At 43.9% G+C, this 15,085-nt stretch overlaps 1 protein-coding gene across 2 annotated transcripts; it reads left to right on the top strand.

The window, feature by feature from the left end:
* Positions 1 to 45: 45 nt before the first annotated feature.
* CA7 (carbonic anhydrase 7) lies at positions 46 to 14,001 on the top strand (the record flags this gene model as incomplete). 2 transcript variants are annotated; one of them, XM_081871965.1, is made up of 7 exons in its annotated part: positions 46 to 306; positions 6,394 to 6,591; positions 9,501 to 9,619; positions 10,005 to 10,100; positions 11,705 to 11,767; positions 13,277 to 13,432; positions 13,879 to 14,001. In XM_081871965.1, the coding sequence occupies exons 1-7, from the start codon at positions 216 to 218 to the stop codon at positions 13,999 to 14,001; spliced, it is 846 nt and encodes a 281-aa protein (XP_081728091.1). In that variant the 5' UTR covers positions 46 to 215. The 2 variants fall into 2 exon arrangements, with proteins under 2 accessions (XP_081728091.1, XP_081728092.1); XM_081871966.1 differs by lacking the exon at positions 46 to 306 and adding an exon at positions 4,061 to 4,112.
* Between the last annotated feature and the right edge of the window lie 1,084 nt (positions 14,002 to 15,085).

Raw genomic sequence — 15,085 nt, 5'->3', positions numbered from 1 at the left:
CCGCCAACGCGCTTGCGCAAGCCGGCAAGCTCCGCCGGCAATTCGCTGCTTTGGCTTGACGGGCAGGGTCGCTCGTCCCGCCTCCTCCCGCGGCGCGGCGCTTTGCTGGATGGGAAGTTGGCCGCTGGTGCCTCCGTTGCTGTTTACTGTGGGATCGGCGTGGCTTATGCGCGTAGGTTCCCGCACACCTTCCTTGGCATCCTCCTCCCAAATAAATGCGGCATCGTGGATTTGCCAGTAATATGCGATTGAATCCCACTGGAGAACAGCGGCAGCCTAGGAGCGCCCTGTCTGATAAGGAAAGTGGTGAGGATGGGGAAATGCACCGGAGAATGAGAGAATATTTGCTTTTATGCAGGGCGCTTCTCGTTGGACCATGCCTTCAGTGTAGATAATACAGACCAACGGTCTGACTCGTATAGGGCAGCTTCCTATGCTCCTCTCAAGCGCCATTATTTTGTATTTTATTATGTATTTCGTGCTCTCATTTTGTATTTTTAGGTGGTGAACCGCCCTGTGATCTTCGGGTGAAAGGCGGAATACAAATTTAATAAATACTAATAATTTCCTGGTGCACATCTCCATCATTTATTGCAGAAAAGATTGGTGGGGAGCGAGCAGGTATGTTGCGCAAGAACTCCCAATTGTACAACTTGAGTTTGCTGGCGTGTGACTAAATCCCACCTAAAAGTAGCAACAACCTGGAAACACCCAAAATTCAGTTGGGTTACTCCTAGTGCTAAATAGGTGCGAATGGTATGTTCACCTTACAGAGCAGTCCTATGTAGACCTGTTCAGAAGTTATGAGCTCCGTGGGAATTCCCCTCTGCAACTTTAATGTTATAATGGAGAGATGATTTACTGCAAGTGAATGTTTCCTGTTTCCCAGCTTTCTTATCTCACATTATGCTTTTTTCTGGCTTTGTATTTGCTGTGTCAGTACTGTACATTCTTCCCCATTCTGGGATTGTAGCAACGGTTAAGTATTTGACATTCTGCTTATTGAAATAAAATGGCAACATTTTAAGATTTATTGTCTTCTGTGACTACCCTATTGTAGATAGTCTGGAAATGGATCACTATTTCATAATTCATATCAAAAGAACACTGGTACGGAAAGCATATAGGTTAAAAATATTGGACATAATCCCATTTAATGCAGTGGCTGATTTTTTGTTACAAATACCTCTCTCCAAGCACACACTTTTTCATATACATGTATTTGTATTCCCCCTCCAACTCTGTATGGCTTTTTGTTTATTACAATGCAATCCTGTATATGTCTATTCACCAGTAAGTCCCACTAAATTCAGTTGGGTTTACTCCCAGCTAAATGGGCATAGAATTACAGCCTTCCTTTCTTTTTTAAAAACGTGCATTCTCATTTTGCAACATACATTTCAAGTTGCAGTCCTATTTATCTTCATACTGAATGCAGTGGCACTTATTTTGGCGTAAACAATCACTTAAATTTTTTTTAAAAGAAAAATATAACTGAATAAAAGCTAATCACCTTTTGAATGATTTTTACATATGCTTTCAGATATATAACTTCACAATAGAGAATTTGTTTGGCTTCCTTTACGCTAGTGCATAACATCAGTTGCATCTACAGTTCTCCTTGTAGCTCTTGAGAATGTCTGTAATTCTATTGTAACCTAAGGGGAGATACGCTGTACAAGGATAAGATACTATTTCAGAAATGCGAGTGGGGAGAATTCTTGAGTAGAGAATATTTAGCACAACCAGTGGGTGTTCTGTTCAAGAGTCACTAAAACAAATGGAGGCTGGCTGTGTAAGACAACTACAGTTATTGGGAAGTAAAAATATATTCTTTTAAAAGCGGTTCTGGAGCAATTATTTGACAGATTAATAGGGAGCATAATCCAATGAGATGCTGTTCTACACAAGCAACATTGAAATGCATGCTATTTCAGCCCCTTGATCATTTTAGTAGCAATTTTCTGCACTTTTCCCAGCTCTACAATGCCCTTTTTGAGATGCAGCGGCCAGGATTGTACACAGTATTCAGATATGGGGTTTATTGAGCTAGTTTGACGGGGCATAATGCTAGCACTTCTGCCCTTCTTTCCAATGCTCCTTTTACACTGCAGTACCTGTTGTGTGATGCAATTGTGGTTACACTGCAGAAGATCACTATATCGCCCAGGTTTGTTCATATGAGCAGCGATGACATGATCATGAAAACCATGGGGAAATTACCATGTAAAACTCCAGTGATTTGCAAAGTTAATGGAACTGTGAACTGATTCTTTCTGGAAACACAGAAATGAGCACTTAAAGTCTTTTGGAATCCACTTCTAGATTTCCATAAGTAGCTTTTGTATCATGTGAAAGATGACATAAGATGCAAAAATTAAATGGTAAAGGAACTTTGGGAGGATGGAATAAAATGCTGCCTGAATGTAGCCTAGGAATGATTGTACCATATATTTGCATAAAGTCATGATAATACCCTCAGTTTTGTTTCTGATTCCTTTCCTAATGATGAGCTATGGAGTTCACTAGATGTAGTGATAACTGCCAACCTGGACAGCTTTAAAATATTAGACAAAAACCATGAAGAATAAGGCTGTCAATGGCTAGTAATGATTATAGATGTAATCTTCCCTGCTGGATTGCACTTCATATCTGCTTCCTCACATATTTCAGAGGTTCCAGGTTGAATGCTGTTTCTCATTAACTTTTTCGGTTATAGTGACTTATTTTATCATGTGTCACATAAGAGATAACAAATATAGAAGGAACTAACCTTTCACTACCAAGTTAAATTGCCCCTCCAAGGACAGGCCCCAAGTGGGGGACAAAAATCAAGGTTCTCCCTTTTACTGCACAATTGTACATGTAAGCCCCATTGAGTTCTGTGGGCCTTACTCCCAAGTAAATGAGTATAGGACTACAGCCTTCTACTTGCAGGATGCAAATGACTGATGGAGCATTTTCTCTGTTTTTAGCTATGCTGGTGGGCCTAGAAATGCTTCACATCTTTCCAGGCAAAACTGTCATTTTTGGTTTTTTTCAGTTTCTAATTTTTCCATGTCAGTTCATGATTACAGTGGTACCTTGGTTTGCAACCGTTTTGGATTACAACCATGTCAAACCCTCCCTGAAGTATGTGTCCCTTTTTTTGGATTACAACCAATTTTTATTTTTTTTTTGAGGCCCCATTGGTGAAAGCACACCTTGAGTTACATCCTGTTTTGGTTTACAACCGGACCTCCGGAATGGATTGTGGTTGTAAACCAAGGTATCACTGTATTATTATTATTAATAATAATATAAACATGGGGGCTCTAGGTGGTTCCATCTCCCTAAAAATTTGGGGGGAGGTGGGGGTCCTGGGAGAAAGCATTCTCTTTTGGTGACTGATGATGTATCTCTTTACCCTAGCCTTTGCCAGCTGAGATGTGTGTTTTCAAGGCCCACCCTATTCCTGTGAATGTAATATGTTTTAACTCTTTTTAAGAGGCACTGACGAGATGCACTGAATCTACCTATATTGCACACAATTGTTGCATCAATAGCCCTTATGGAAGACCAGCAAAATGAAAGGAGCTGTGTGTGTGTGTGTGTCATTATCTATTAACAACAACAACAATAACAACAACATTTATATCCTGTCCTTTCTCCCAAAGGAACCCAGGGTGGCAAACACACAAGTAATAACAAATTAAAACATATAAAGACAATTTTAATGCAGATCCAGAAAGATCTCTACTTAAAAGGCTCAGTGGGAGAAGAATATCTTCTGTAGGTGCTGAAAAGACAATAGAGAGAGCACCTATCTAATATTTGCCACAAGTGAATTCAAAAGGGTATGCGTAGAATTCCAAATCCCCCATCACAAACCCCAGTCTAACTGGGTATCTCTTTTTCTGGGATCATATTTTAAACAGCCCTAGTTGTACACAGTGGCCTCAGGAGCAGGAACTGCTGCTGCCTCTTTAAGAGACTGACACTGTCCCACAAGTGAGCTATTATAAAGGCAGGTAAGCTGCAGCAGCTCGGATTAAAAGAGCTGGCAGCAAAGCAGAACGAATCCGCCTGCATAATGACCGGTCATAACTGCTGGGGATATGGGCAGAAAGATGGTAGGTTATATGCAGACCCTTCCCCTTCTGCTTTGAATCCATCCCATCCTTTCTCTGCTCTTCTGCTTATTGCACTTATTGCTGTACTCCTTGCAGATGCCGACTGCATGCCATCTTTCCTAGAAAATAGGCAAAGTGCAACAGGCACTTAAGTGGTTAACCAATAAGCAACTGTTCAATTATTGCTCGGAAGAGCCACAAGATTCATTGCCTTTCTGCATGCTGGGGTCAAAGCATGATTTGCCTTTGCAGCATCTTCTTGTAAGTTTATTCTTCATTAGAAAAGTGCAAAGACACCAAGTCTACTGACCTTTGTTCATGACCTGTGGCCTTTGAAGGGCCTTTCCAGATAACCTGCTGGTCAGCAATATGTACCTGCATGCCAATCAAGCATTAGTCGGCATGCAAATGGAAAATGGGGTAGCCTTTTCGTGGGAGAAAAACTGGAGAGAAAATGCATGCTCTAGCATTGATCAGGGAAAAGTGCACAGCATTAAAGCAAATCTATAGAAAATACAGTGGTACCTCAGGTTAAGTACTTAATCCGTTCCGGAGGTCCGTTCTTAACCTGAGACAGTTCTTAACCTGAAGCACCACTTTAGCTAATGGGGCCGCCGTGCCGCCGGAGCATGATTTCTGTTCTCACCCTGAAGCAAAGTTCTTAACCTGAAGCACTATTTCTGGGTTAGCGGAGTCTGTAACCTGAAGTGTATGTAACCTGAGGTACCACTGTAAGTCCTCACAAAATGACTGAGTAGAGGCAGGGGAGCATAGCAATTCTGGTGTTTACCATTATTTAAAAGGGCTACTTGGCTACTTCTGTCATCAGATTGTCATCAGGAGGGTGAATGAAGGTAGCCCAAAATGGCATTTTCATGGACCAATGGTGGAACACATTAGAGGTTTGCATGCATAAGATCTCTGGGCAAATGTTTGGCTTCTCATGTGAAAGGTTTTCAAATAACATGCCTGGGGAAGATGTTTGCCTTGGAGAGCCTCTCCCAGAAAGCGTATATGTGCTGAACTAGATGGTCCAGCTACCTCAGTGTGAAACAGCTTCATGTGTGGTCACTGTTCAAAAAAACACAACAGTTCACAGAAAAACTGCGGGCGTTAGAGAATAATGCTAGGAAAACACAACACAGCTGCCCATGGAAGGAGCCATATTTCCAAGGCAGAGCAGCACGTAATACTTTGCATATGTAAGATTCCAAGATCCAGTCCCTGGCATCTCTGGGGCACCAGGTGGTAGGGAAGACCTCTGTTTGCCAGGCAATGTAGACAATACATTGGAGATGGAGCAATTGTCCTGCTGCAAGCACTGGCCTCTGCAGCAGGGCAGGCAGCGCTAACCTGCTTTGTGTGCAGGGTTTAGGCTGACTGGGCTAGCAAAGCAGACATCCAGTGTCACTTCAGGAACGCTTAGCCTGAGACTGAGCCCTGTATAGGAGCAAGAGTTCTCTGCTTTCAGTTAAAGGGCCTCAGCTCCGAGGGAGTGGCAGAGACTCTGGTTCTACGGGAGCTTCTGCAATGGAGTCCTCTGAGGCAGTGTAATGTCCTCAAGTCGCAGAAGCACTGGCTCCACTTGTGTGGAAGTGCTGCTGGGACTGCATGCAATTCCCCATCTCACTCAGAATCCTCAACCTCATCTCTTGAATGGAGCTTGCATGCTGACAGTGGGCTGTTGCCCAAGGGAAGGGGAGCAGAACAGGTGTCTCCCAAACCCACTGGCTACACAGAAACTGGGATGGTGTTTGCGCACATGCCACACAAATGAAAATATTGAGGCTCTATTCCAGTTCTTTCACAGAAGTCAGGGTTTTTGTGGTAGAAAAAAAAATTATTACGTTATTCCAGAATACTTGCTGAATATTGGTGATGTCATGCAGCAGCATGCCAAAACAATCTGGAAAAAAATACACAGCAACTATGCCACTAGAAATGGTGTGTTCAGAAAAGTCCCTAGCTGCTGCAAAAGCAACACCTGGAGGGCTACAGTTCGTCACCCTGGTGTAGGCAACACTGAGTAAGGTGTACCAATGGTTCTAATGCCCTTTGCCTGCCATATTTCACTAAAGTTACGTAGTCAGTAAAACAATGTTCTACTAGTCTGATTACTTCAGGTTTTTCCATATAAGTCTTACTTAGACAAGCTTTAGTTTGTCCCCTGTAAATGATGGAATGCAGTACCCCAAATCCTTCTGAAGATAAATAAAAAGCCACCTCACAATGTCTGAAGGTAAGAATGATATAACAGTTTTTCCCTTTTTCCTCCTCAAAGGACCGCCTGAGTGGTACAAGTCCTACCCCATTGCCCAAGGAAATCACCAGTCTCCAATTGATATAATCCCCACACAAGCCATTTATGACCCCTGCCTGAAGCCCCTTAGCATTTCGTATGAATCGTGCTCATCCATCGACATCTCCAACAATGGGCATTCAGTCATGGTAGACTTTAAGGATGTTGATGACAAAACGGGTAAGTGGTGCATGTTATGTTCAGTGAGGGGGAGGCGTCAACTAAGTTCACATTTAAAGCTGAATCTGTCAAATAGCCACTTTCCGAGATAATATGAGAACTGAAATACAGCCATTGTTCAAAATTCATACTTCTTCAAAAATGCATGCATTTGGGGAAAAGTGTGCACAAAATGAATACTGTAAATTAGTGAAAATAACATCGAAAAATGCATTATGCTAGGATTGCAAAAATATGTACAGTAGTCAAAACTGTACACAAAAATGTGCTTCTTAGAAGAGATTTGCATGAAAAGGAGAGGAAGGAATGATGTTTACTTTCCTCTAAGCCCCCTTGGTAGAGAAATGATATTAACATGTAACAAACAATTCCCTCTATTTTCAAAGTGCAGAGGTGAGTGTGGATCATTCAGGGGCCAAAATGGCACCATCCATGCAAAAGGAGGGAGGTATCAGCGAGCTTGGAGGAAGTATAAAGTTTGCAGAAGTACCAAACATTATTTAGAAAAAGAAAGCCTGAATGGGAAGGTAAGAGCAAAAACAGTCCAATGAGGACACCATACACTTAAAGCCTATTGCTTCCCCCAGAGAATCCCGGGAACAGTGGCTTACCCCTCGCAGAGCAACAATTCCCAACAACCTTCACAAAGCACAGTTCCCAAGATTCTTTGAGGAAGCCATGTATGGTATAGGTGTGACCACATGTTCAGTGACTGCAGAACACAGGCTGGCTATTAGAGAATAAAATGGAAAACCAATTGGGATGGAGAATGGAACGGAATACCCACACTGCAGCATTCTACTGCAGGCTCCACCTGAAATTATTTCCTTGATTGGTGATTTTCTTTGGGAAAACAGCACATGGAGAAAGAGTTAAAGAGTTAATCCTTCCCTTCTCTTCCACCATCACACCCACAATCAACTCTCTCTATTCTTGGGGCAACACTGGAATTAGGGGGAAAAGCCAGATCAGTCAGATACGTGGGACAGAGGAGAACTGCTGGGGAAACTTTGCTGGCCCATTAAATTTGTGTCTGTGGGGAGCAGAAGTGCCCCACACTTCTTTAGTCTGTGCCTACACACTGGTATGGTGCTGTTCCAGGTTTCTTCCAGCTGGGAAAGATGCCTTAAAAGCTATAGTTACAGAGCAGCTGAGTCTCCAGTGACAGGTGAGGAACGTCCATGGTGCCATTTATCAAGTACAATATTAAGTTGCAGCCTTTGGAATACGTAAGACTTAACTTGTGAAGAACAGTAGTAGATGCCGTTCAGCGAATTCTTCATTTACAGTGGTATTTAGTGACAATGAATGGGGCTGTAATGAATCCATTCTGGCTTAAGCTTCGGAAGGGTGCTTCTGTGCTGCAATAATGCATGAGGTCAAATCCATGGCTCAATATATGCTTGTGCATTATATGGCAGGGGTGGGCAACCTGGGGCCCTGTTGATGTTGAGCTCCTCTGTCTGCCCCAGCCAGCATGGTCAGTGGTCAGGGACACGGGTGTAGATGGGGGGGGCAGGGAGGGGCAGCTGCTTCTCCTAAATCAATAAAAAGACATAGCAAACTGAAGTTCTGCCCCCCTAACAAAAGGCCCACCACCCCCTAACAAAAATCCTGACTACACCCATGGTCAGGGAGTTGTAGTCCAACAACATCTTGAAGACCTGAGGTTGGGGAAGTCTGGTCTGCGATATAACAAGCTCTTCTAGTGCTCACTTTCAGTTTGCACTGGGTTGTCATCACTCAGACTTGGCTCTCTCTTGGCAGGGTGGGGGTGTCCCCAACACAGAGGCGTAGCTGGGGGGCGGGGCACACTGGGTGCCACACCGCAGGGGGTGGCACTTATCGCAGTGCCTGCAGTGTGCCCGCTGCCCCAACATCTTGTAGGAAGCACTGCAGCCCAGTAGCAGAGCACAAGCTTGACATGCAAAGGGTCCCAAATTCAATCCCTAACCAGGAAAGACTCCGGCCTGAAATCCAGAAGTTCAACAACTTCAACCCTAAAAAAAGGGCAACAGCTTTGGTCGGCCCTCACGCATGTTAACTTCATCAAATCTAGCCCTCTTTGAAAAAAGTTTGGGCACCCCTGGTACAGACAGTACTGAGCTAGAGGTTGATATTTAGGAATCTCTCTCTAGCTTTTGGGGTTGAATTTCTTTGTGGATTTATTTAGTTAATTATTTAGTTCAAACAGTAGATGGCACTGTACTTAGCTATACCTGGATAGAGTCTGGCATTTCTGCACACAGTTAGAGGCTCTGGCTGCGTAAATACTGTACCATACTGTACTTTTAATGTACGTTTAAAGTGTGTGGCTTCCCCAGTGGCGTAGCGTGGGGGGTGCAGGGGGGGCCGGCCGCACTGGGCGCAACATCTGGGGTTAGGGCAAATCCACGGGTTAGGGGGCGCAAATCCACGGGTTAGGGGGCGCAAATTACTTGCCTTGCCCCGGGTGCTGACAACCCACGCTACGCCACTGGGCTTCCCTGAAAGAAGCCTGTTCTTGTTGAAGAGACTGTTTCTCTTCTCTCTTTTTTGTAAGCAGCTTATAAGAACCTTGCGATGTCAAGAATATGCTGCCTGGGTTTGCTTGTTTTCCTCCTCCCTCCCTGTACATTTCCTTTTCCTTTTCGTGCTGTGTCTTTTTAGACTGTAAGCCTGAGGAGCAGGGACTGTGCTTATAAATCTGTAAGCAATTCTGGGAGCCCTTCTGGCAATGTGAATGTACCATCTGAAAATAAAGCAGATACAGTATTGCAAAGATGTCTTATCACTTATTGAAAGGAAACCAAGCCTTGTTTTGTTGCACCTGGGACTTTTCCCTGTTAGAGCTATTGAGGTGGGTGGAGGGATGTATAATATGGTCAAGTTCATGAAAGTCAGTTTTCTCTCTGTCTTCTTGGTTGCAGCGGTCAGTGGAGGGCCACTGGAAGATCCTTACCGGCTGAAACAATTCCATTTTCATTGGGGGTCAAGCCAAGACTCCGGATCAGAGCACACCATTGATGGCAACCCTTTTCCTTGTGAGGTGAGTCATAAATCTTGGATGTCTTTTAAACCCCCTTTTAAATATACAAACTTGTGCTGGGGTTGCAGAGAAAATCATAGGATATCAGATTTCTGTGGTCTCCAGAAATCACGCCAGCGATGGAGAAGCAGGGCCAGCATCAGTGCTGATTTCGGGTGAGATCTCTCCCAAAATTGGCACAATTTCACTTGAAATCAGCACTGATGGAGCTGCCACTTCTCCATCAGCAACTGATTTGGCGGAGCATGTGGTGCAGGCAGTGGTGGCAGGTATGACGCCCCTGGTGGCAGCGGGAGTGATGTCAGGGCAGCACTTTCTGTTTTGCCTCAAGTGACGGAACAGAGTGTGCTGCCCCTGAATACTGATGTTTGACTTGTCTCCCCAGCTCCATTTAGTTCACTGGAATGCCAAGAAATATGTGACCTTTGAAGAGGCAGCGGCGGCTCCAGATGGATTAGCAGTGATTGGTGTTTTCTTAGAGGTAAGAGCTGCAAAAGTTGTTGCACTTAGAAATATAGAAGTGTAAGGTTAGAAGGGGCCTCAAAGACCATCTTGTTCACCCACCTGCAGTGCAGGAATCACAGCTGAAGAATCCCTGACCGATGACCACCCAACATCTGTTTAAAAACCTCCCATGAAGGTTTTTATTTCCTTTAGTGTGTGTTTTTTTATTTTTTATTATGTGTGTGGCACCACCAACGTGCATGACACTGTATAAGAAGACCAGACTTTGCCATGAGGAGCTTAGTCTAAAATTCAACACAAGGGAGAGTATAGAGCAGTGGTGGCGAACCTATGGCATGCATGCCAGAGTGGGCACACGGAGCCCTCACTGCTGGCACGTGTGCCATCAGCCCTATTACTGTATTTTGTTGTTTTTTCCATTGGTGCTCGCATTCCTTTCCACGCTACTGCATACATCCACTGCTTAAACCTGGAACTTTTTTTTTTTTTTTTTTTTTTGCTGGTAGCCAGTGTTTGTATTCCGCGATTGATCTGTTTTTCAATTGGCTGTGGCAGTGGCTGTTTCTGATTGGGCATAACAACATTCGTCATTTGACCCTCGTGATTTTTTTCCTGCACTTTTTTCAGTGCTGCGAGGTAGTTCCCAGCGAGTCAGGGAATGCACCTGGAGGGAGGGGGATAAGAGGGAGGGAGATGGCGAGAACTGTGGCGATTTTTCTGTTTTGTCTCTCCCAAAAAAGCTCAACAACTTTGGGCACTTTGTGATAAATAAATGGGTTTTGGTTTGCAGTTTGGGCACTCGGTCTCTAAAAGGTTCGCCACCACTGGTATAGAGGGTGGTGAGAATGAGATGCATTCAGCTAAATTGCACACAGTTAGAGGCTCTGGCTGTGTAAATACTGTACTATACTTTTAATGCATGTTTAAAGTGCATGGCTTCCCTGAAAGAAGCCTGGGAATTACTGGTATAATTTGCTAAGGAAGCTGACGGTTGTAGGTCTGTAGGAGTAAACTACAATTCCCAGGATTATTTCAGAGAACTCATGTGATTCAAATGTATGGTGTGCACACACCCTAAGTTTCAGCAAGGGATGACATTTAAGGCAGGGATGTAATGTGGCCCTCGGCTTAATTTCTATACAGTAGCTACAGTATCTGTTCAGAGCTCTGGCAAGTGTGACCTGTCCTTCCCCCAGCAGCCTAGGAAGAGAGGAAGGAAGGAAGTGCCCCCACCCACTGCTGGCAGGCAACCCCAGAGAAGATGCAGTTCCCAAAAGAAAAAAAGGTTGTCCATCCATGATCTAAGTCTAGAGGTTGTACCACAGAAAAAAGAGGCTTTGAGGAAGGATTTGAGGGAAGGAAGAGAGGGGGCAGGTGTTTTGGAAGGCAGGAAGGACAGAAAAGGAGAAAGAGTAGAGTTGTCCAAGACATCAGGGAACCTCAAAAGACTCTTCCCTTTTTCTGGTAGCATTTTCCAGGCACTTGTTTCAGTGTTTGAGGGGGAAATAAAACGCTGAAAAACAAAGCAGTGATAGAGAGTGGCAGCTCCTGGTTTGTTGAAACTCTTACTTTTTTGCAAAATCCACATTCTTAGGCATCTCTCTTGTTTTAAACTCTTAGATTGGAGAAGAACATGCCAGTATGAATAGATTGACAGATGCCTTGTACATGGTCAAATTTAAAGTAAGTTTAAAATACAAATGCAAAGTTTGTTTTGTGTCATGGAAGACTGTTCAGAAACCCCAATTGGTCTAGAATGTGGCAGCCATGATGCCAATGGGATTGGGTTGGTGGGGCACACAGGAGAGATCCTTCTCAGTGGCTGCTCGCAGACTTTGGAACTCCCTTCCTAAGGAGGCCAGTTTGGCTCCCTCCTCACCGTCCTTCTGCCAGCAGGTGAAGTCTCTTTTATTCTAATAGGCTTTGGCGAACTGACTGTTTTTAAGGAAAGGCTTTTTAATAGCGCTGTACTGCTTTTACTATCTGTATTTTAATAGATTTGCTTTAATTCTATTGTTTAATTGATTTTAGACTGTTACAGTATATTTTGTTTTTAGCATTTTGTATTTTATCTATGGGGACGCGGGTGGCGCTGTGGGTTAAACCACAGAGCCTAGGACTTGTGGATCAGAAGGTCAGTGGTTCGAATCCCCGTGACGGGGTGAGCTCCCATTGTTTGGTCCCTGCTTCTGCCAACTTAGCAGTTCAAAAGCACGTCAAAGTGCAAGTAGATAAATAGGTACCGCTCTGGCGGGAAGGTAAAGGGCGTTTCCGTGCGCTGCTCTGGTTCGCCAGAAGCGGCTTAGTCATGCTGGCCACATGACCCAGAAGCTGTACGCCGGCTCCCTCGGCCAATAAAGCAAGATGAGCTCTGCAACCCCAGAGTCGGTCACTATTGGACCTAACGGTCAGGGGTCCCTTTACCTTTACCTAGCAGGGAATGCCCAGGAATTTGTAGAGAAACGAAGGCATACTGTGATTTATTTAAATGGGTAGTGTCATTTGTGAGTTTAGTCATTCTGGCCACATGACCCGGAAGCTGTCTGCGGACAAACGCCGGCTCCCTCGGCCTATAGAGCGAGATGAGCGCGCAACCCCAGAGTCGGTCACGACTGGACCTAATGGTCAGGGGTCCCTTTACCTTTACCTTATTTTATCTATGTGGTTACAATTTGTGTAAGGCACCTTGAGTCCCAGTCTGTGGAAAAGGCAGGATATCATTATCATCATCCCATTACACCTATCCCATACCCATTGCATTGGTAACCAAATCATTTCTGTGCTCAGGGTACTTCAGACTGTCATTGTTTTTGGTTGGGATTCAACCATACACCAACAAATTCAGCTTGTGCAACAAATCTGCTTCCCCCCAAAATAAATCTTGATCAACACTGATGTAATTAAATGACCGGTGAAATTAATATGATGCAATGCTTCCCATAAATATCTCCCCACCTGGAATTTTGCAAAGTCCTAGTCTTACATGTTAACCACTACACCATGATGACACGTCATGTATTTTTTTCAGTTCCCGTCTCCTTTTTAGCTAAATCCAATATTTGATCAGCTATTGGACAAGAGCAATAGCTTTGCTTTGCTTTTGCAGCTTCCAGAAGGTTTTGTAAAAACAATTTAGTTTGTACCTTTAATTTCTACTTTTAATTTTCTAATCCATGCCCATGCTTTTCTCAGGGAACCAAAGCCCAGTTCAAGTCTTTTGACCCAAGCAGCCTCCTGCCCACTTGTCTCGATTACTGGACATATCCTGGATCCTTGACAACACCTCCTCTTAATGAGAGTGTGACCTGGATAGTGCTAAAGGAGACCATCAGAATATCCGATAAACAGGTAAATCTTGGGTGGCAGAGGGTGAGGGGCTGTCCTTTTTTTGCACAGAAGTGCCCATGCTGTCTGCTCTTAAAATCCTGGACACCACACACACAAAAATGCTATTTTATTTAGGAACATATGGGGGGGGGACTGAAGAAGGGAGAGAAGCAGCCTTGAAGTTTCTCATCAGTCATTAGCACCTGGACAGCAGACTGTCATGTCACCTGGTCACAGTCTCCCTCTACAGTGAGATAGATTGCATTTCTGTGTTAATTTATTTATTTCTATATTTGCAGCTATCAATTAGGATATGCAAATACCATGCAAATCTGTGTCCTCTTTGGTCCACTTTTTGGACAACATGTAAATTGCCATCCTAAATCCATTTGCGTTTTCCTTTCTTTATGAGCTCTGGCGTGACTGATTTTCTTAAACAAGTAATATCAAGTCCCCTGAATTTACAGATGGAGAAATTCCGTACCCTGCTCTTCACCACAGAAGAAGATGAAAGAATCCAGATGGTGAATAACTTCCGTCCCGCTCAGCCTCTTAAGGGAAGAGTGGTTCGTGCTTCATTCAAGGCTTAAGGAGGTGTGCGTGCATGTAGGAGAAATAACAACTGAACCTCAAAACATCCAAAGGGCTTCAATATTGGCAAACAGAAGAAAATGGATAATAGACCCGCAGCTTAGAAAACCATCTCAGTGGAACTCTTGAACATCCAAAGTATTGCATGGATTAAATGAAAATATAATGTACCGTGCCCGTGCTAATCTGGGCTCCCTTCCTAAGTACTGAAAACTACTTTCTGTTATTATTTTTCAGAATAATACCTGGGACAGTCCTTATTTTGCAGTTAGATCTCTTGGAGCAAACTCCTCAATCTGTCATTATCTTCCAATGAGAAAAATGGTGGGGTGTTGTGAAAGGTGTCCTGAGAACCTTTCCCCCCGAAGGGTGGGATATAAACCCTTAAATTAATACAGTGGTACCTCGGGTTAAGTACTTAATTCGTTCTGGAGGTCTGTTCTTAACCTGAAACTGTTCTTAACCTGAAGCACCACTTTAGCTAATGGGGCCTTCTGCTGCCGCCGCGCCGCTGGAGCCCGATTTCTGTTCTTATCCTGAAGCAAAGTTCTTAACCTGAAGCACTATTTCTGGGTTAGCAGAGTCTGTAACCTGAAGCGTATGTAACCTGAAGCGTATGTAACCTGAAGCGTATGTAACCCGAGGTACAACTGTAACTAGGATTTGGAGGACAGGGGGTGGGTGTGGTCCTTATTGTAAGAATCATCTTATTGAATCTGTTTGATGGACACAACTACAAAATAAGTTTCTAGCCTTCAAAGTAGCAGAGAACAGTGTATTGAGGGCACAGCTGAGGGCTCAGAAAGCAAAAGGTGCCTTTGGCACTCACAGAATGGGGTTCTGCTCCCTATAAAGCTACTTAAAGCAGTCCACTTTTGCAAACGCTAGATTCTGGGAGAAGCCAACGAATTGCAACTGGAAGAAACTGTTCAGATAAAGCATATAAATCTGGCTGTTCTAATAAGGAGTAACAGATGAGTTACTCACTGAATTTAGGTGACTAGGTGTTTCAGATCATTGTAATTCTACTGAACATTCTGTTTTATTCATAGTATAAGTAAAGGGCCTGGCTGGAACAAAATG

The sequence above is a fragment of the Podarcis erhardii genome (assembly GCF_964252035.2).
Source record: "Podarcis erhardii genome assembly, chromosome: 7".
Lineage (NCBI taxonomy): Eukaryota > Metazoa > Chordata > Lepidosauria > Squamata > Lacertidae > Podarcis > Podarcis erhardii.
Note: the sequence above shows the minus strand (reverse complement) of the source record. Positions and strands in the feature narration are given on the sequence as shown.